This window comes from Macrosteles quadrilineatus, unplaced genomic scaffold (genome assembly GCF_028750875.1).
Source record: "Macrosteles quadrilineatus isolate MER2022 unplaced genomic scaffold, UCM_ALF_1.0 Scaffold_2__2_contigs__length_208266976, whole genome shotgun sequence".
Taxonomy (NCBI): Eukaryota; Metazoa; Arthropoda; class Insecta; order Hemiptera; family Cicadellidae; genus Macrosteles; species Macrosteles quadrilineatus.
Genome location: NW_026542595.1, coordinates 122547916 through 122567857, shown reverse-complemented (window position 1 = coordinate 122567857; position 19942 = coordinate 122547916). Strand labels below are relative to the sequence as shown.

The window sequence follows — 19942 nt, the reverse complement described above, 5'->3', positions numbered from 1 at the left end:
TCCAGTATACACTCTACACTAATCCTTCCCTCATATTTTTGTTAAAATATGCACCTTACACATGGGTTGTTTTGTTGAACTTTTATATCCTACAACTAAAATTTACATTCTGTTAAATTTTACAAAAGTATATCCAGAAACTAGCAGTCATATTGGGAAGTAGGTAAATCAAAACATTTTCCCCCCAATTGAATCATGACTAGCGTAATCAATAATTTAGCTGATTATCATACAAAAATTAAAATTTTACACCTTTAGACTATACTTAAACACACCAAAACAGTTTGTATAAGGCAAAGATTAGTGTTGAATGGAGGCGATGATAACTTTTGTTATTGGATAAGATATAAGCTAAGGCTAATGTATTAGAACCGCTAAAATCACTGGAAATCCTACAATTTTTCTGAGCATCTTGTTGTTTTCCAGAGCTGGATTCTCCTGGTGCTAAGTCGGTTTGGAGTGGAGTGGACAGTGACCAGGACCTGGTGTCAGTGGTTGGAACTAGAAACAGGTCAGTACTGGAATTATACATTTTAGTGAATTTCCCTAATAGGGAATAATCCATTACCCCTAGATCTCATAACAAGACGTACTTATAACACTGATTTACTTTTTCATTTTGTTGCCCGTAAAGGGTAACACCATCAGTTCAAATTAATTTATTTGTTATTTGTATATACATGTGTCCATTAGCATGAAAAATTCAGTAAACATCATTCGATTTTAATTAAATTTGAAATTTTGTAAAGACGTGTAAAGCTACTATTCAAACAAGTATGCAAATGTATTTGTTTATTGGAGGGTTTATAGGTAAAAAAATAAAGAAAGCTTTTTAAATTTGATAGTACTGTTGTTATACAGATGAAATTCATTGGGTCTTCAAATTTATCAAGTTTATGTACTTAATTTTAAGAAAATATGTTAATTTATTTTTGTATTTTCAGGGTCAGAAGTGGAGCTTCCAAAAGCAGACTGAAAGTTTACATTGGCATTTTAATTTTAATAACTCTAGGACTTTTAACAGCGTGTGCCTTCCTATTATATAGTTGTAAGTATTGCCACTAAATTCTACCATTGCACGAATTAAGTATTTAAGTATTATAAACTGATAGAAAAAGTAAGAATGATTTCTTATAACTAGGTAAGTGAAAAAATTGTCTAAAACAATGAAGATTTAGAGGCAAATATTTGATTTATCATTTATGTGGTTTTGTGCCTCAAATCAATGTTTGAACAAATAGACGAAATACCGTCAACATGCATATTGCATGAAGACTTCTTATCCTATCGTAAAATGGCTTCTATTGTTGTGACTTTTAGTAATACTTGAGTGTGTCGTTGGTAATTTAATGGTTCGCTGTGACGTGAGTGTTTTCTCTTAGAAAAGAAATCTACTAGAGTATACTGCAGTAGGACACGATTCCAACTTTTAAGTTCCATTTCCTTCAGTTTGTCAAGAAATAAAAACCATTTTATTTAATTTTTTTCAGATATTGAAAATATGTTATCGCCAAAAGATATTTGTGTAACAGCAGAATGCATTACAGCAGGTGTGTATTTTGGATTTGTTTATAACTTATTTTTCAATCATAGTTCACCGCTTCTAATTAGTTCACTGATTAGTGAAGTAAAGTAAATTAGTTTAAATTCAAGTTTAGATACAGTACATTTTAAAATTTGAAATACTGAAGTAACTGTTACTATATAGTTAACTTAACTATATTATGGGTAAAATATAAATGTAAAAATTAAATGGAAAGAAGAATAGTTCTAAGAATAGTTAATTAAAAATCAAATTCAATCTACAAAGAATAATACACATTAAATTATATAATTTTTTGTTTTTAACTTTGTACTCTTTTGTTTTACAGCCGCAATGATACTGAACTCTATGGATCCTTCTGCCAATCCTTGCGATGACTTTTACCAATTCGCTTGTGGTAATTTTGACAAGGAGCATCCGATTCCGGAGACAGACTTCAATGAAGACTGGTTCACAAACAGGAATCATTTTTCAATCAGAACAGTTAGAGGTAAGCAGTCAAGGTTTGGTTATTTCCGTTGGGAAGTAAATTTATTGAAGGTTTTATTTAGGATTCTGATATAAATTTATTACATATTTATTTTGATTGTTTGTGTAACAGGTTACTAATATACAAGCTGAGTCTGTGGATTAAGGTCTGTGTTTAGCTCATTTCTGTCTACCTGCGATGGAATTTTTATATCAGTTGACGGATCAGACTACAGAAATGTAATCACAGATCGTAATTTATACTTGGCAGGAGCATAAATTTTATCTCTCAATGTCAATGCTATGACCAGGGACATCATTCATAAGGGTGGGCATAGTAGTGAGTTAAGTAAGAAACAAGACGTGGGTCTCAGATTTTAAATTGCTTGTTAGCTCGATGCTGAGGAACTTAATTGACGGAAAAACCTCGCATATGACTACAGGACATAATTTTTTTAAATCATTTTTATGAGACAAATCGATTATTCTGGCAATGGGTTGTACTGCTTTAAAACTGTGTTGTCCTTATAGGTTTATTTAACTTGTAAAATGATTTGTCGTATTTTATTTATGGCATTTAAATAAATTATTCATCTTAGTAAATAAAGGGACTTGTAAAAACTCTAAAATTGATTTGTTCTTCGAAATTCAATCTGTAAACACTACCTGGTGATTACGTTTTTGAAGATTTTGTTGTGACTTTTAAGATGTTTGTATTTTTACAGAATATTTAGAGCAAAATGACACTGATGATGAACCCAGGCCTGTCCACCAAGCTAGAATTATGTTCAGAGCGTGTAAAGATATTGGTAAGTTTAGATTACCGGTATTAGGTAAAAGTTAGTACGTACTAACTAAATAATATATTATACTATAAGGATGACCTAGTGTTTTGAACATAGTGTGACTTTAGTTTTTTATTGAGGAGTGAGCTGGTCTAGTGGTAGAGGGTGGGACTCTGTTCCCGAGGTGCCGGGTGCAAATCAATCAATGAATTTAACTAAGTGATAATACTGTGATCCTAGACTGTTAACTTGTTAAGCAATTTAAATACATATTCTACTACAAAAGCATCTTTCTGCATACATATTTGTCAACTGGCATAAGGAATAATCAGGAATTGACCCCTTTACAACCGAACCCTATCATAGAATGTGAGTCATACGTGGTGGAAGCGTTTAATTTCTTTTACAACATGTTGAACCACACTTTGACAATTTCTTATCAAATAAATGGGAACTGGCTAGAATGGTAGTGGACGAAGTAAGGTTTGTACAATAATGGTTTCAAATCTGAACTAGCTCATATGGCTGCGACAGAATCTCGATGGGGACCTTAAATTTAAAAAACCCAATTTTAATAATAAAAATATTACAATTCACTTAGCTTTAAAAAAACTTTTGAACAATTACTTGAAGTCACAAACATTAACCCAACAACCTTTTGGTTTACAGATTCTTTGCAGAAGGTGTCGCTAAGTCCGATGATGAGGTTCCTGGAGCACCTAGGTTTGCCGCGCAAGCCTCCCCTCGGTGCAGGCGATGCTACCATCTCCTGGCAGGAGGCTGTAGCTCACATCAAGCGACACATTGACAAGGACATCTTTATTGGCTTCGACGTTATGGCAGACCCTGTTAACAACACTGTGAATAGAATATCTGTAGGGATGCCTTCGGACAGCAGTCCACTGCCTAGGTTAGTGAAAACCTTGTTTTACTGTAAAAGAAGGGGGATAGTATCATCTCTAAAGAGGAATTACAGGGGATGTTCAAACAGTAACCTTGTAGAAAAATCTATTTGACAAGCAATGAACTCTTTGTTAACTGCCTAAGTTTGATGATATATTTAACGGTTTTGTGTTTTGCAGTCATAACGAACACAGCAAAATAAAACGTCCTCCACTCCGTAGACTTCTAGCTAGGGGCGGAGCTCGAGGCAAAATAGCTTGGAAAGACTACATAGTCAAAACTTTGAATTATATCTTGGAGTACAACAATCAATCTTCTAAAGCTCTCAACTCTACTGTTCAAGAGGCTGCTAAGAAGATAATAGATTTTGAAGCCAAACTTATTAATGTAAGTAGATTAGTTTTTTGGGAAGAGCACTTAGCTTAGATATTATCAAAGACAAATAGAATAAATATAGACTGTAAAAGGAAGGTCCTTTAATGTGCTGCTACTGTATGCTCAGTGTTGGTCGATTCACTGCCGTCGTTACAAAATGCTACCAACATATCAGACCCACTTTTCAATATGAGTAAAGTACAAAATTCTGAAATCCCGTGATTTTAACAGGAAGCCCATTTTTTTCATAAAACCTCCGAAAAATAACAAATTCTGAAGAATCCTCCAGAAGTTGGCAACCCTGGTTCAAACAACCAACTTGTTATGGTAACACACGCTACCGCTGATGCTGCAGCGGTGTGCGCCGAAACTACATGGCACTCCTAGCAGTAGACGTCATAATATATGCTAACCGCAGCATACTGCTGTTGGTCTATATATTTAATTCTTTTGTTGATGATATTATGAAGAAAAATTACACAGCCAACTTTTCAAAGTTTAATAACTGCAAAACTAGGTTTACTATAGATTCTTCTAAATGGAACAAGAAAACTAACTTACGTAAATGATGGTGTACTGCTAAAAGATAATAATAGATATTAATAGTCTAATCCAAGTATATACAAGTCTGATTTAAATGGATTTTACGTTTGGTAAAATCAATGTTGACAATGATGCATCTTAATAGTATTCCCAGTCTGTTGACTGACTAATGAATTGGACAAAAAAGAAAGAGATAGTCCATGAAAATTGATATTAACTACAGAACTCTGAACGATTGACCCAAATTCTGCAGTCTTAGTTCATAAAACTATAATCAAAAGCTTGTCTTATTTAGAGGGCCGCCAACAGTTTGTTAACATTGGGTATTTAGATGGAAATAAGATGTACAATGTTAGATCTAATGTTAGGGAAGTTAAGTATTCTGTTCCTCAGGGATCTGTGTTGGGTCCGTTCCTGTTCCTGTGCTACTTGGGAGGGATGCCAAAACATTTATCTGAACGGGTAGAAAACAATGCCCTCTGCTTGTATGCAGATGACATAAGTATGTCTATGCATGAAAAGAATATTGAACTTCTTGAAATAAAAATGAAAGATTCGCTCAAAATAATTGGAGATTATTCAAATGAAAAAAACCTTTTACTTAATAAAAACAAAACAACCTTCATAAAATTTGAGTGTAAAAAGTCTGGCGAAAAGATATTTGAAAATTTTGCATGTGAAACCAAATTTTTAGGTCTAACCTTGGACAGTACACTAAAGTGGACCTCACATGTCGATAAAATATGTAATAAAATTAGCTCCGGTATTTTTACTTTAAGACGACTATTTCCCCTTTGCAGTAAAGAAATTTTGCGTGTGGTTTATTATTCAAATATACACTCCCATATTGCTTATGGCATTGAAATTTATGGTGGAACAAATAAATCTAACTTAAATGAAATTTTACATTTACAAAAAGAGGCCATAAGGTGCATCCTTAATTTAAATGAAAATGAATCATGTAAAAATCGTTTCAAAGAATTAGAATTCTTTACAGTTTACAGCCTCTACATATATAAGACTATATTATATGTTAAAAGCCGGGAGTCACAACTGCAAAGACAGCAGGATGTACATACTTACAATACTAGGCACAAACAAAATTTTATAATTAAAAAGCATAAAAAAGAAAAATTTAAAGAAAGTCCTGATTATATTGGGGTTAAATTTTTTCATTCTCTCCCTTGTAGCATCAGAAATGAGGAAAACAGAAATAAGTTCAAAAAAAAGCTTAAGAATTTTCTAATTAATGGAGAGTTTTATAATTTTGAAGAATTTACTGCACTATGTTCAAAAATGTAAATAAACATGTAAATATGTAAAAAAGAAATAAAACGGATCAGGAAAATGGTTTTAGTATTAGTTATAGTTTAAGATTAAGACGCATTCATGTACACATTGTTGTATGTCTGAATAAAGATTTATTTGACTTGACTTGACTTGACTACCTTTGATGCTTGACATTTGATTTGACATTTTGACGATATTATAAATATGATGATGAGCCAGTATGGGACTAATGTTAGCCCACAACGACATTACAGCATTGGTCTAAAGAGGTTTTTTTTTTAATTTGTCTTCAATCCTGCCACTGTTTAGTAGGGTTTATAGGCTGAGTTGGGCATACTAAAAAATCACAATAGAACACAGAAAACTGACCTGCACCTAGAAATAGCCAATTTAGCGGTTTCCTAATCTATTTTAGCCGCAATCCTAGTATTATCCATATACAGCATCTCTTAAGATAAAAAAATCAATTCTATACAATGAATTACATCCAAAATTTAAGGAATAAGCCCTAAATGAGTCTACAAACTAGTAATTTAAGCAACTGTCTTCTGCACAGCTGAAGGAGAATTTCACTTCAACTGATCCAACACGAGATGATCTGCCTAAGAACATGTGGGTGACAGAACTTCAGAAGATTACTGACAAGGCTGTTACAACTTCACAAGTAAGGTATCTTCCAAAAATTTCTTCTTCTTATAACTTAAATGTTTTCCTTGGTTATCTATAAGTCACTAGTAGAGTCAACTTTTACCAGGGCTCTTTAATGACAGCTATCAAGTGAGTATATATACATATCGAGCTAGTTTACGAGCTGCATGTAAAAAAGCTGGCTATCGTAGCTTGAAAACTCGCTCTGAAAATTTAGCTGATTTAAAATTAATTGTTGAAGGAATTACTTCATCTCCCCAAACAATTTGTATTGCTATAATTTGCATGAAAATTTGTAATTTACAGATAAACTGGAGGAAATACATTGAGGTGTTGTTTGAAGGAATTGATGAACTGGATGTTAACCTGGACGATTACGACAAGTTGGCAGTTTATAGCGTCGACTACCTGAAGGCGTTGATGAAACTTCTCGCAAAAACTCCTCCTTCTACAATATGTAAGTTTAATAAAGCAAAAACTCATTGGCTCAGCCAATTATATGTAATATTGTAAATGATTATAACGCCAAAAATTTACTCAGTCTTGAGAAAATTGTTCCCTAGACTCAGCTTTTAATTAATGGTCCTGGTTAATGAAACAGCTAGTCTTAGTCGGTAACAAAGCTACACTACACAAGGTATCTCACTTCATTCTAAACTCATCTTTCACTCATATTCAGGTTATAACCCCCATCTAGGTGGCGTACCCATTTCATTGGCTATACGTAATTGTAATATTATACGTTACTCCTTTTATAAGGCAGGGCGATGAAGAAAAAAATCTTTTGTAATACTGTAGTGGATGGACTAAGCTAATCTCAACACATCTTTATTTGCCTTTTCACATTTGACGAAGACAATTTCCAATATTTCAATCGGGGATGCCGTTTTGTCGTCATTAACTAAAAGACCAAAGCTACCTTAATAAACCAGTATTTATTTACAAACAATTATTGTTTGCTGTCTTTAGCAAAGTTAAAGCTATGGAGTGATTCAATTATTTATTGAAAATAACATCAACAAAAGCAAACAAAGACAATAAACAAACAAAAGATATGGTGTACAGGGATATATATTCTGATACATAGATAATATATTTCTGAGTTTGTTTGAATATTAGAATAATTTGTTTTACATTATTGAGCTTTTTAGGGACTTATGTGCTAGTGATATTTAAATAAGCAACAATTCCATTTTATACTGTAGCAATACTAGAGAATCTTCATAATTTGTATGTAAAGAAACTGTACAATATTTTGCATACATTGTTGGATGCAAAATAAAATTAGAAAAATTTGTTCTAATATAAAAATGAGGTGCTCAAAAGGTTTGATATTTCCTGTTTCAAACATATCTACTATCAAGAAACCAAATCTACTGCGGAGGTGTTATAAATCAGTTTCCAAATATCACTTCCTCATTAGTTATTATTATCAGTGTAGACTTTATCTCAACATGTATTTTCACTTTTACTGTGTGACATGCAACCAATTATTGTTGATTTATTAATGGGTTTTAATTCACGATGAATAAATTGATGAAAAATATTTTTTATACCAAATTTAACAAAACATTTGAGTAACATAATCTCACAAACAATATATATATAATTTAAAAAATTCTACTTTTTTTGCTAGACTCTAGCACAAAACCATTCTTACACGTTACTTCAGGCTACACCACCGGGTTGCGGCACTATCACAAAACTCAAATCCATTTGGTAATTGGTAGGATTTGAACCCAGGACCTCTATCGAAGTCCCAAGATCTACCACTAGACTAGCTCTGCCTTTGACATATACTTAGTAATTTGTGTCTTATTTTTGTTAAGAGCTGTGTCGAAACATAAAAAAATGTTCTAAATAGTAATAAATATCTGTATATTTAACTGAAAACTGAATCACGGTTTTGTATTTAACAACTAATCATGCAAACAAAGATAATATGAGTTTTTGTGGAAACAACAACAACAAAACAAAACACCCAACCTCTAATTGTCAGCATGTTTTAACGTTACTTAATAAACGTTTTATATGTTATTTAAAGGATTATTGGATATTAATATCACTGATTAGGTAAACACAAGTTTCAAAACGTTCAAAATCCACACCTATAACCAACAAAGAATGTTTAACATAGAGCTGAAGAAAGGTAAAATTTGTTTCCAGTTTTGACGGTGTGGTGGGAGGTCGTGTTCGAACTCGCTCCTCACACTACCAACTATATGAGGGATCTTCGGACAGACTTTGAGGAAAAAACTATCGGAGAAGTAGCTCCAGCTTCTAGGTAATGTACATGCATTAGTTTTGAAGACTGCTGCAAGTAGACTTATTGCAAGTAGACTTAATTGTAAAACCTATAGCCTTTTTATGTGTTTTCAATGCTGGAGTGTGTTTGAAGTGTACCGACAAAGACTTAGACTTAATATTTATTCATCATTTTAGGGTAAATTTTACAATTCATTCTTTTAGACCTACTATTTTGTCATGTAACCAACAATAACAACAACAAGCTATTGATTGTTTAATTTTTTAAATTTATAGAATGACAAGAAACAAGGTAAACAACTAATACCCTTTACAAACTACTAGGAAAAAATCTTAATACTACCTTTTGCTGACAAATTGAAAGGTCGTAAAGGCGATAAATCTTTCAAGGAGGAAAAACTCACTTCGAGAATCAAGATTAATTATTATTGATCACTACTTTTGACTGTGAAATTCCATCCCCCCCTTTCAAAGTTGAAGCCAGTATTAGAATCTAGTTCAATTTAGCCACTGACAGAGCTTTATTAACCAAAGTATGGTACTTCACAGCATCCTAAAAGATTTAAAAACCGAAAAAAAAAAATAGATAATAGTAGTACACTTTAAAACGGTGTTTACACAAAGCCAGTTGACTTGCAGGCTACCTGTAACTTGAAATACACTAAAGGCAAGTAACCTGCGTGCTCTACTGGCCTTGTGAAAAACCGGCTTAAGACATAGTTATTCGCAAATATATTTTCTTTAAATATAAAGAAATAACTGCTCTATATCCAAAAATTTCTATCCTAAATCTGTAGTTATGAGGTTTCTGATTTATGGTTTTTAATGGAAGAAATTTTACTTGAGTTTTATTGTACAGACCAACGCATTGTGCCTACGTTGTCTACAAACTGTTAGACGTGGCAGTAGGAACAGCCAAAACCACCGAGTCTTTCCTTTACATGACCAAACCAAAGGTAAATACAAGACTTTTAAGCCTTTAATTTAATCTATTGCAGGAGAAACATATATTCATGACTGGAGTTCATGGCCCTAATGAATAAACTGAGGGTTAAGTGCAGAAATGCATTATAGAATGAAATTGTTCCGTGAAAAAAATGGAGTGGAAAAATAATGTGAAATCCTTTTTCCTTTGTGGTATTCTGTGAGTAGTCTAGGGTACCCACAAAAACACAATTCCTTCCAAAATGAACATTTTAACGGCCATTTTTATACTCCCTAGCTTATTCCCGCACATCCCCCGCTACCACTGCTTTAGTCATCTGGTGATGATGTCAGCATCGGATATGTTTCTTGCGGTAAAAAAACGTACCACACTGACCTTATCTGGCAAGTGGCGGGGAATTCAATGGTTCAAAAACTTTTTAAACACACAGCAAAGGGTACATATTACTACAGAGCTGAAGTTTGTGTCATTATATGTTCACAAATGATGCCAGTAAGTGGCGGGTGCCTTGTTGCGGCGTACAAGTGAACTATGGATTTACACACAAAAATGGCCCTTACTTAGAAAATCATTCTCATAGATAGTATTATGTTACCTTGCTTCATAAAGTGATCCTTACGGTAGTATACTATTGTTTCGGACTCGTGGAGTCAATCATCCTCAGGTGACAAAAACACCAGGTCATCTTATCAGATTTGGACCTGATGATGGACAGGTCCCAGGCTGCCTCCTGAATGAAATTTGGAACTTTTCTGTATTTCTGCCAACAATGTTCTCTATAAAGCTCTGTTGGACCAATTTTGAGATGTTAACAGGTAGATTACAGTTTGTTTTCACAAAAAAATATTTGGATTAAATATTTAAAGGTTTACTTACATTTTTTCAGGTAAACAAAATGATTGACGACATTCAAGACTCCTTCATCAAATCAGTGGATAAAACTTCGTGGATTGACAAGACGACAAAGATAGAGATAAAGGAAAAAGTCGGTCACATCCGGAGAAGAATCGGCTTCCCTGAGTGGATGTTAGACAAAGAAGAAGTGGAGGATTACTATGACACTGTAAGTAGACACAATTTTTGCTTCTGATAGAATATTTTTATGTAGTCGATAATAAATCCTATTTTTTTATAGTCAAGACAGTGTTAAGCCTAGTATAAAAGAGGCCATTTTTATAGATAAGCCGGGTTTACACGATGCCAGTTGGCGAGACAATTGTCAGGAGACAACTGACTGGCTTGGAATTACTGGCTTCGTGTAAACACTTCAGGCCCGCCAATTGTCCCGAAATTCAGTTGTCTCCGGGAGTAGACTGAGGACAACGAGCTGGGCCCAGTGAGGCCCCTACCCCTCGAAAACTCAGTTGTCGTGACAATTGGCGCTGTGTAAACGGTGTAGAGGCCAATAGCACTGTCTTGTCTTTTGGCAGTAGTACCCTGGTTCACTGTAAAATGCCTGGTCAAGTGTTGGCCACGTGTGAACAGGTTCTCGTTCAACTTGCCTGGCCTACGACAATTCCAAAACCACGTGATGCCAATTGGCAAAGACAATTGTCTCGCGAACTGGCATCGTGTAAACCCGGCTATAATGGAGATGCTATCAACTACCTCAGACAATATTCTCAGATGAGTTGGTTGTGCATTTGTTTCTTTTTTCATCTTACATTATTAATTCCACCAAAAACTTGTATTAGTTGGGCTATAGGAATTTGAATTAGACTATTGCAAATATTAAAATCGTTGCTACAGACTTTGTTTTCTTTTTCCACAGTTGGAGATGTACGAGAAGACACATCTAGAGAATGTTTTGACATTTCTCGGCCGCTCGGTTTACAGCTCATTCAGCACACTACACACGTACAACATGAACAATAAGTATGACTTATTAATTAACTTGCTTGTTAAAATTGTGAAGATCGTGTTTGGATAGTGAAGTTAAACTTTCCTCTCATAAATAGTTTCCATTGGTATAACCTAACACTTTAAGATTACTGTAAGATTGATCTGTTGCAGATTAGTAGGGACGGATTTAGCATTTTGGCGCCCCCAGGCCCAAAATACACTTGAACAACAGCCCAATAATCTTTTCCGGTACCTTGTTTGGTTAAAAATACTTATAAAAAGCTTCATTAAAAATTTGTACAGGTATATATATAAATTGCTTAAACACAACTCCTCGATGTGATTATACCATGTATTTTGAGGAATTTACTTGGTTCTGGGCTTAACAAAATGCAGTATTTAAAACACTTTTTGCAATTCTATGTATTAAATAGTGTGAGGTCACATTTGTGGGACTGAAAAAAAACTATCCAACCCACAACAAAGCATGGCAGCGGCTTCAAATTTCAGGCCCACAAACATGACGTCCGTACAGAGCGTATTCGCCAAACAATGCAATATTTCGACCAACCATACCGATCCTCAGGCCTGAGAAGAGAATGATAGAATTAAAATGGCGCTCTGGGGAGTATTGAATGAGTGTATTTGATGATTGTGTTGCAGTACTGGTTTCAACCCGCTGGAAGTTAACGCTGCTTACAGTGTACAAGACAACATGATATGTGAGTTTATAATTTAAAACTTGTCAGGAACTAAAGAATGAATGATCATTCAGTAATAGTTTGGCATTTAGACAATCCACAAATAAAAAAGTGTAGTAGTTTCTAAATAACTACTAATTTTTGTATGATTAGATAAACTGTTTAACATTAAATTTGTGATTAAAAGTGTGATTATAGAAGTCTTTCAGGGTCAATTCAATAAGTATCAGGACTGAATGGAAAAATCAAAATTGATTGCAGTTACTCATTCTCTTCTAAATACATTCCTGATTTAATACACTTAGTTCCACAAGTCTGCCACTCGTATGCTCGCTGGAATTTGGTTTTCGGAATGCCGTTGACAGCCGCTGTCGTCGCTGCTTGAACCCCCTTGATGTCCTTTCGGCTGCCTATTTACTCATGGAAATAAGAAAAAGTCAGGGAGAGACAGGTTTGGGCTGTAGGGGGGTTGAGGTAGAGGTAATGTGGCAACGCAGAATTTTGCTAGTAGCTCACAACAATCGCCTGTACATAAAATGCGGCATTTACGTTTGCCAGTAGGTACAAACCAGTCAGACCCCCATCTACAGTTGAGGCTACTGTGAAACAGTCCCAATGCTTATTGAATGGGAGGGTGTATAAACCATTTTACAAATAAAACAAAGTAATCTGGGGGCTAAACAACTTATCAGAGGGCTGTTATAGTTGGCCTCTTTCATTAAATGCTCAGGGAATCATTTTTTAAATATAGTAAGGTGTGCTTACAACATCTGATTGATTTTTTGTATTATTTATTTTAATTTAATCTGTTTCAGTTGTGCCTTTGGGGATGATACAGTTCCCTTTTTACCATTTAGGAATCGAGTAAGTAGAGAACAACTCTTGTAATACACTTTGCACTTTTCATAATTATCGAAGAGAGTTTTTAATATGTTTAAACACATAAAAAATTGGTTAATTGAACTCTACGCTTTAACTTTCTGTTGATAAAATTTATTGTTAAACTGCTTACTTCTGTTTCAGTGCTCTCAACTATGGAGCGATTGGTTCAATCTTAGGACATGAACTGGTTCACGCTTTGGATACAGATGGTAAGAAACTGTTTAGGTTCATTGCTAGTACGGTATCAATGTTGTATATTTTTCTTACTTAGTTAACTTGATTAAGACTCACAAAAACCAGTCTATATATATTTACTTGTACCAAACCTGAGCGCAGAGAACAAGGGGGGTTTTAATTGGTTTTAGTATAAATTTTGCAGTGTACATAGTACATTCCTCTATGGTTATAGACAAGGGAAGAGCATTAGTTTGGAAATAGGTCATTCAATCGGGTTGCGATAATTTAGAATTTTGTGAAATAAACAGAAATAAACATTTCCCTCAATTCACTAATCACCTTACACTAAAAACCAGTTAAGATTACTATGCTAAGAGGTTTTTGAGTGATAACTCTTCAGGTTTTTAAAATTGTTTTTTGTTTTGTTTTTATGCTAGTGGCATTTTTATGTTTTTAAAGGGAACAGTCCAAACCCTGGTCTTATTACTACCTTTTTGTTGGATAGCGTCATTAATTCATAGCCCAATGACAAAGGCATCCGGGTCTGGAAACGATCTTGCATGGATTCGAACCAGCGACCTTCAGATTTTAAGGCGAGCACTATAACCACTTGTTTCTGCCCCAACATGAAGTTGTACGCACTTCAGAATCAATAGGAAACCTTGCTTGGGAATACTTATTGATTTTAGTTGACTAACATGTAACAGAAAGTAAATAGTGTATAATTAAAGAAAATAATTATTTAAGATGAAAAAGCAATTTAAACCTTTTCCAAACATATGAAAGAGCTTTGATTTGATTCATAAACAGTTTTGATGAACATGTTTAGCTATAGCTGGAGATAAAAATGCTAAACATCAATCCAACCTTCGTGTCTTCAAATGGCCTCTTTTTCCAGGAAGGAGGTATGACAGGTACGGCAACTATCGTAGCTGGTGGACCAATGACTCAATCAGCGCTTTCAACCAGAAAGTTTCATGTCTCGTAGACAAATACAGCAACTACTACATTGAAGAAGTCGATGAATGGGTACATACTTTAATTCATTTTTACATTTATAATGCTTATTATAATTTTGCAATTCAGGTATTCCCACAATATATTGTGAGGAGGTGAAGCATAAAAAAAAGACTATTAAGGGCTTTTAAGAGTAGTAAAACAAAAATGAGCATTAAACTAGCTTTTTCATAACACCCTTGCAATTCGTACAATGAGTGATAATTTATCTAACCTGATCGACATAATCTGACTTTAGAGGAGGGAAAGATCCAAGGGTCACGTCTGTACTACAAAATTCTCTATTTTGACCTTTTGAATTTCATGTGGTCTAGGTGGAGGAGGGAAACTACTACATAGAATTTGGGTAATTTTACACTGATAGAAATAAAACCTTTCTAAATAGGAGCTGTATATTATCTCGGCCTTCCATAACGTGTGTAAGAAACCAACCCAATCCACCAGAACTGAGAGACTGGCTGCTAGAAACCTTTATATGCTTAGAGTTTACATAAAAATTACTTGTAGAAAAAAAAAATACTATACTCATTTTCCTAAGTTTGTAAAATGTACTCAAATAACCTGCCAATTTAATAATGCATGTACTGTTCTCCATGAACAAGGAAATTAATAATATTGTCGTCTATTTCAGGTTGATGGTAATCTGACTCTCGGTGAGAATATAGCAGACAACGGAGGTCTACGTGCTGCACTCTGGGGCTATCACAAGCGAGTCTCACGTCAGGGGTCGGAACCCAGACTGCCGGGACTGCAACAATACAACCACGACCAGCTGTTCTATCTCGCTTTTGCTAACGTACGTACCCACAGGATCAGCTGGTCTAAGGAACAAAACTTTCCCACAATTCTTAAAAAATAATTTATTGTTTGTCTTTGTCTTAGGGCACACTCCATGTGTTGTAGTGTTGTTATTAGTCAGTGCTCACATTATAACCAGAAGGTTGCTGCTGTTAACCCAATAAAAGTCAATAGCTTTTAAAAGGTTGGAATCTAGACCTAGCAGTGAAGTGGGTTAAAGAAACAGCTGTAGTATAACCAAAACCTACACTTTTGGACTTTTGTCATCTCACTCTATTTTCATTGACCCTGCATTTTGATTAATTGATGTTATAGTTACCATATCATGTCTGGACTTAACATTTTTTTATTTATTTCTTATGTCTTTCTTGTTTCTTGTGGCAAAATGGGTATTCGACTATCTAATCATGATTTTACAGATTTGGTGTGAGAACTGGTCCAAGCAAGCTATGCGGTGGACACTAGAGGGAGAACATGCACCCAACTATGTCCGGGTCATGGGCACACTGTCCAACTCTCCAGAGTTTGGCCGAACGTGGAAATGTCCGGCGAACTCCGAGATGAATCCACAACACAAGTGCCATGTGTGGTGAAATACTTGTTAGATTAGTTTACATTTTGTGTTCTCCGCTGTCAAACCTGTTCCAGGCTTAAGGTTTGCAGGGGATTTAATTGATTCATTTTCATTGAAATAGCAGTTGTACAAGGGTCCTTTGTTAGGTAAGGGCTGTTAGGCTTCTTAGTTTGTATATGCCAAAATGAGGCTCCTCGCTAATTGGTATCATTTGTGAACAGAACAGTGCCATTTGCAGCTCTGAAGCCAACGTGTAACATTTTAAGTGTATCTAGGAAGAGTTTTGAAGTACATATTGAATCTCCCCCCACATATGACATAAGGTCGATATGTTTTTTGGCTGCAAGAAACATCAGCTGCAGACATTCATTGCTACAGATGACTGAAGTTTATGGCCTGAGTGAGGATAAAGTGCAGAAGTTCGTTTGGGGAGTTTGAACATGGCAGTGCAAAAATGTCCATTTTGAAAGAAATTGTGTTTTGGTTGGGTAGCAGGAATTATCAAAAAAGGTTTTCACAGCCATTTGTACACTTTACACTTACTCATCGCATTATAACCTTCCATCATCTGGCGATAAATTCCGGCATCGGATGTTTCCTGTGGTAAAGAAACGTATCACTGAGTCCTGACCTTATTCTGCATGCCGCAAAGATTCGATAATTGAAATAAAAACTGTCTTGAGAAACACACAGAAAAGCATCAGTTACAGATCTGCAGTTGGTGCCATTCGGTTCACCAATATGCCAGTAAACGTTGATCGAGCTGCCTTGTTACGGCATGAATGCAAACTACAGAGCTATACACAAAAACGGCCCTTATTTAAAAAAAGCCCCTCGTAAGTTACCTCCTTTGTTGAATATATTTTTATTAATACATTTCAGATACATTTAGGAACAGGAGGTATATCATGTCAACCATGTCTGTCAGCCTTACTTCAGCAGTGATGATTAGGAGCAATATTTTTTGCTTTGGGTAGAAAGTGAAGTAGTTGGATTTTTGCAAGCCAAATTTGGTACTAACTTCATAGGTAAAAAAAAAACTCAGTGTAGTCAAGTTATCAAGTTAATAAAAATTTAATGATTTATCCTACGTTGATGAATGTGCTACATAAAAAATCTTATCTCTGTAAATATATTAATCTAGCAATAATCAATTGAATAATTATGTGTCATTTATTTCAAGGGTTGATAAAACAAAGTTAATTTAAATATAGGTTAAAATAAACTGTTAACTATTGTAATGAGTTTGTGTACTGTACATAGTTGTTTGTAAGCTAAAATAATGCTATGCACCTAGTTATTTTTTGTTGGTAAGATTAACCAAATTATCTGCAACTTAAACCTATTTCATGCATTTTAGGATAATATCTATAAGTGATTTTTAACACATTCGCTACCGAGGAGACAGTACATACCGAAGGGTGCGACAACCGGTAGAGAACCTGTTAAATTTATTTGGTACTTAATTTTTAAAGCATACTAAATAACACTACATAATTTTTTAATGCCTTAAAGTATTTAGATAATTATAGTATGATAGGTACTGTTGTTAATTTTATTCCTGTGTTAACAATGAAAACAGCAGGGTACAATTATTTGAAATCTATATTCTAATCATACAGTTTCAGGCTATTTTATGTGAAAACTAGTATCTTATAAAAAAAAAAATACATAATTTCAAGTTTAATTTATTTTGTTTTAGCGAATTTCCCTATAGGGAAGTAGCTATTACCGTAGGTCTCATGGTAAGACTTAGGTCCGGGACCGATTTACTTTTTCATTTTAATGTCCCCAGAGGCCAAAAACACCATTCGTTCAAATTTTTATATATGTATATATATATATATAGGTATATATATAGATTTATATATATATATATGTGTCCGTGAACACGATAACTTGAGTAATTTTTATCCGATTTTGATGAAATTTGGTTTGAAGGTGTAAGGCGGGATAAACTTGAATGAGTTCGCGATCCAGCATGATCGGACCATGGGAACAGGGTTTTATGGGGGGTTTTATGGGGTAAAAATTGGTTTTTCTCACTTCTTACCCTCAAAACACAAAATTTCCCAATTTTTCTCTAAACCTTCTTAAAGAGCTTAAAAAAACAAACAATTCAGTATATCAAAGTGTTTTTGTACGGTTATTGGTTACGGAGAAAACTAAAAAAATGGTAAATTTAAAATTCCCGTGTTATTCTTATGGAGAATATTGTAAAATGTTGTAGATTGCTTGTTTATGGATATATTTTGATCAAACTTGGAAAATTTATTTATTTTATAGTAAGCTATCAATATTTTACTAAAAACACACTACTTTATTAGTTTCCTAGTAGCAGCAAACCTAGGTACTCGTTAAACCTAATGTTATTTAAATAGATCAATTTAAAAATCAATTCGGCCAAATGGAAATTCGCTTAGACGGCAGGTTTGCTGCGGCGGGGGTATTTTCTCTAGAAACTGTTTAACCTCTTACAGAATGTGTTACAGTTAACTTATGGGTGATTTTATTTGTTATTTGTTATAATAACTTACCCCACTTCCTAGCAAACAAAAGTTTTGATATTTTTGGCTACAAGAATACTAGTACTGATTTGTATAGTGCCTAGATAAGTTTCTCTTCAATCCTACATGATTAATTAGATTTGATCTAAAAAATCATTTATAAACTGTAGGTATTGAATAAGGTGTTTAAAATATGTTAAGTACCGGTAGTCTACTATTAATTTATTTTAATTCACCGCTGATTAGTCCCTTGTTTGTAATATTATTAGATAACTAATAAGACACTTTTCTGTTAAATGGCATTCTAGTCCATTGACTTGTGATACAAACTGTGATGTCTCTGTAAGAATCTAATTGTAATCAATGAATTATATCTTCTATTATAAGTAATTTATTGAATACCTTATCTCCTAATCTTTTCCAGGCACAGTAGGCTATTTTTCATCACTTAGACCAAAGGAAAGAATTTTGATAAGCATCGCCTGCAATTGATCTTGACTGTTTTTGTTCATTCTCATACGTAACTTTGATCTTCTAGTGTAGGGGATGTGGATGAATGCCCCTTGTAGGCTATGTAATGGACTATATTTTTTGTTAGGTATCCTGTACAAAGTATGAAGCCTCTACTGTCAGACTTTTATTTTACTGGGGGCGAGCTAGTCTAGTGGTAGAACTCAGGGCTTCAATGCCCAAAGGTCCTGGGGTCAAATCCTTCCAATCACCGATGGATTTTATTCATGTGATTATGTTGCGAGTCTCTAGGAATAGCCTAAAGTAGTTCCAGGCTAGAAACTATCGTCCTAGGATAAAAGGTGGGATATAAAAAAAACTGGTTCACTTTTTACAAAATTACAGAGAAGTAAGAAGCAGAGGATACATGCATCGGTACACTTAGGCCTGGCGCACACGGTCGATTTTTCGATCGGCCGATAAAAAAATCGGCCAAAAATAAATCGCCATTGATTTATGTCTAGGCGCACACGTGGCGAATTTTTAGCCAAGAAATGGATTTTTTTTAAATGGGTTTAAGCTATACTAAAATGGGCTTTGTTGAATTAACCTATGTTTGTGCTCTTCTAATTAGACCAAAGAAAAAAGAAGACAACTTAAATATTGGGTTCATCCGATAGTAATTTAGAGACTTTTAAATCGACAGTTTTATAAACTATACACTTTACAAGATGACAGTAAAAAGTTCTTTAAGAATGTTTGTTGAAAGTTTCAGTTTTTATTATAATAGCTGTGGCATTTTTTTAGCAAAGAAAACAGCACAAATCAGACTGAAGTACTGAAGTTCACTGACTCCTGTGGAGAACAACAAGCGACTGGCCGATTTTTTAGTCGACCGTGTGCGCGGACTGATAACAATCTGTACGTTACAGATTTTTGGGCGACAATCGCCTCGCCTACGAATCTGTGGCAAAACCCAGATTTTAAAATCGGCGCAATTTTCAATCGCCTGTGTGCGCGCTTCCATTCAAATACATGATGCACAGATCGGCCGATGAAATAGTCGCCTCAAAATAATCGCTCGTGTGCGCCTAGCCTTAAGTGGTGTCTGGCACCAATTGCTTGTGTCTAGCACCAGTTGCTATGCTAGTCTCTAGCACCAGTTGCTAGTGTCTAGCACCAGTTGCTAGTGTCTAGCCTCACTTGCTGGTTAATATATCAGTTAGTT

At 34.6% G+C, this 19942-nt stretch overlaps 1 protein-coding gene across 1 annotated transcript in view; it reads left to right on the top strand.

Moving 5' to 3' along the window:
- The window catches only part of LOC128986328 (neprilysin-2-like), a 45082-nt gene extending 26438 nt beyond the window's left edge, over nucleotides 1-18644 (top strand). The window contains exons 3-21 of the mRNA XM_054406648.1: nucleotides 427-511; nucleotides 945-1048; nucleotides 1491-1550; nucleotides 1872-2033; nucleotides 2737-2820; nucleotides 3466-3706; nucleotides 3879-4086; nucleotides 6464-6571; nucleotides 6862-7012; nucleotides 8722-8839; nucleotides 9680-9776; nucleotides 10653-10829; nucleotides 11538-11641; nucleotides 12272-12330; nucleotides 13125-13173; nucleotides 13333-13400; nucleotides 14267-14397; nucleotides 15017-15181; nucleotides 15603-18644. Of these exons, the coding sequence (XP_054262623.1) occupies nucleotides 427-511; nucleotides 945-1048; nucleotides 1491-1550; nucleotides 1872-2033; nucleotides 2737-2820; nucleotides 3466-3706; nucleotides 3879-4086; nucleotides 6464-6571; nucleotides 6862-7012; nucleotides 8722-8839; nucleotides 9680-9776; nucleotides 10653-10829; nucleotides 11538-11641; nucleotides 12272-12330; nucleotides 13125-13173; nucleotides 13333-13400; nucleotides 14267-14397; nucleotides 15017-15181; nucleotides 15603-15776 (2345 nt within the window). The 3' untranslated portion in view covers nucleotides 15777-18644. The remainder of the gene's footprint in view (nucleotides 1-426; nucleotides 512-944; nucleotides 1049-1490; nucleotides 1551-1871; nucleotides 2034-2736; nucleotides 2821-3465; nucleotides 3707-3878; nucleotides 4087-6463; nucleotides 6572-6861; nucleotides 7013-8721; nucleotides 8840-9679; nucleotides 9777-10652; nucleotides 10830-11537; nucleotides 11642-12271; nucleotides 12331-13124; nucleotides 13174-13332; nucleotides 13401-14266; nucleotides 14398-15016; nucleotides 15182-15602) is intronic.
- The last annotated feature ends 1298 nt before the right edge of the window (nucleotides 18645-19942 follow it).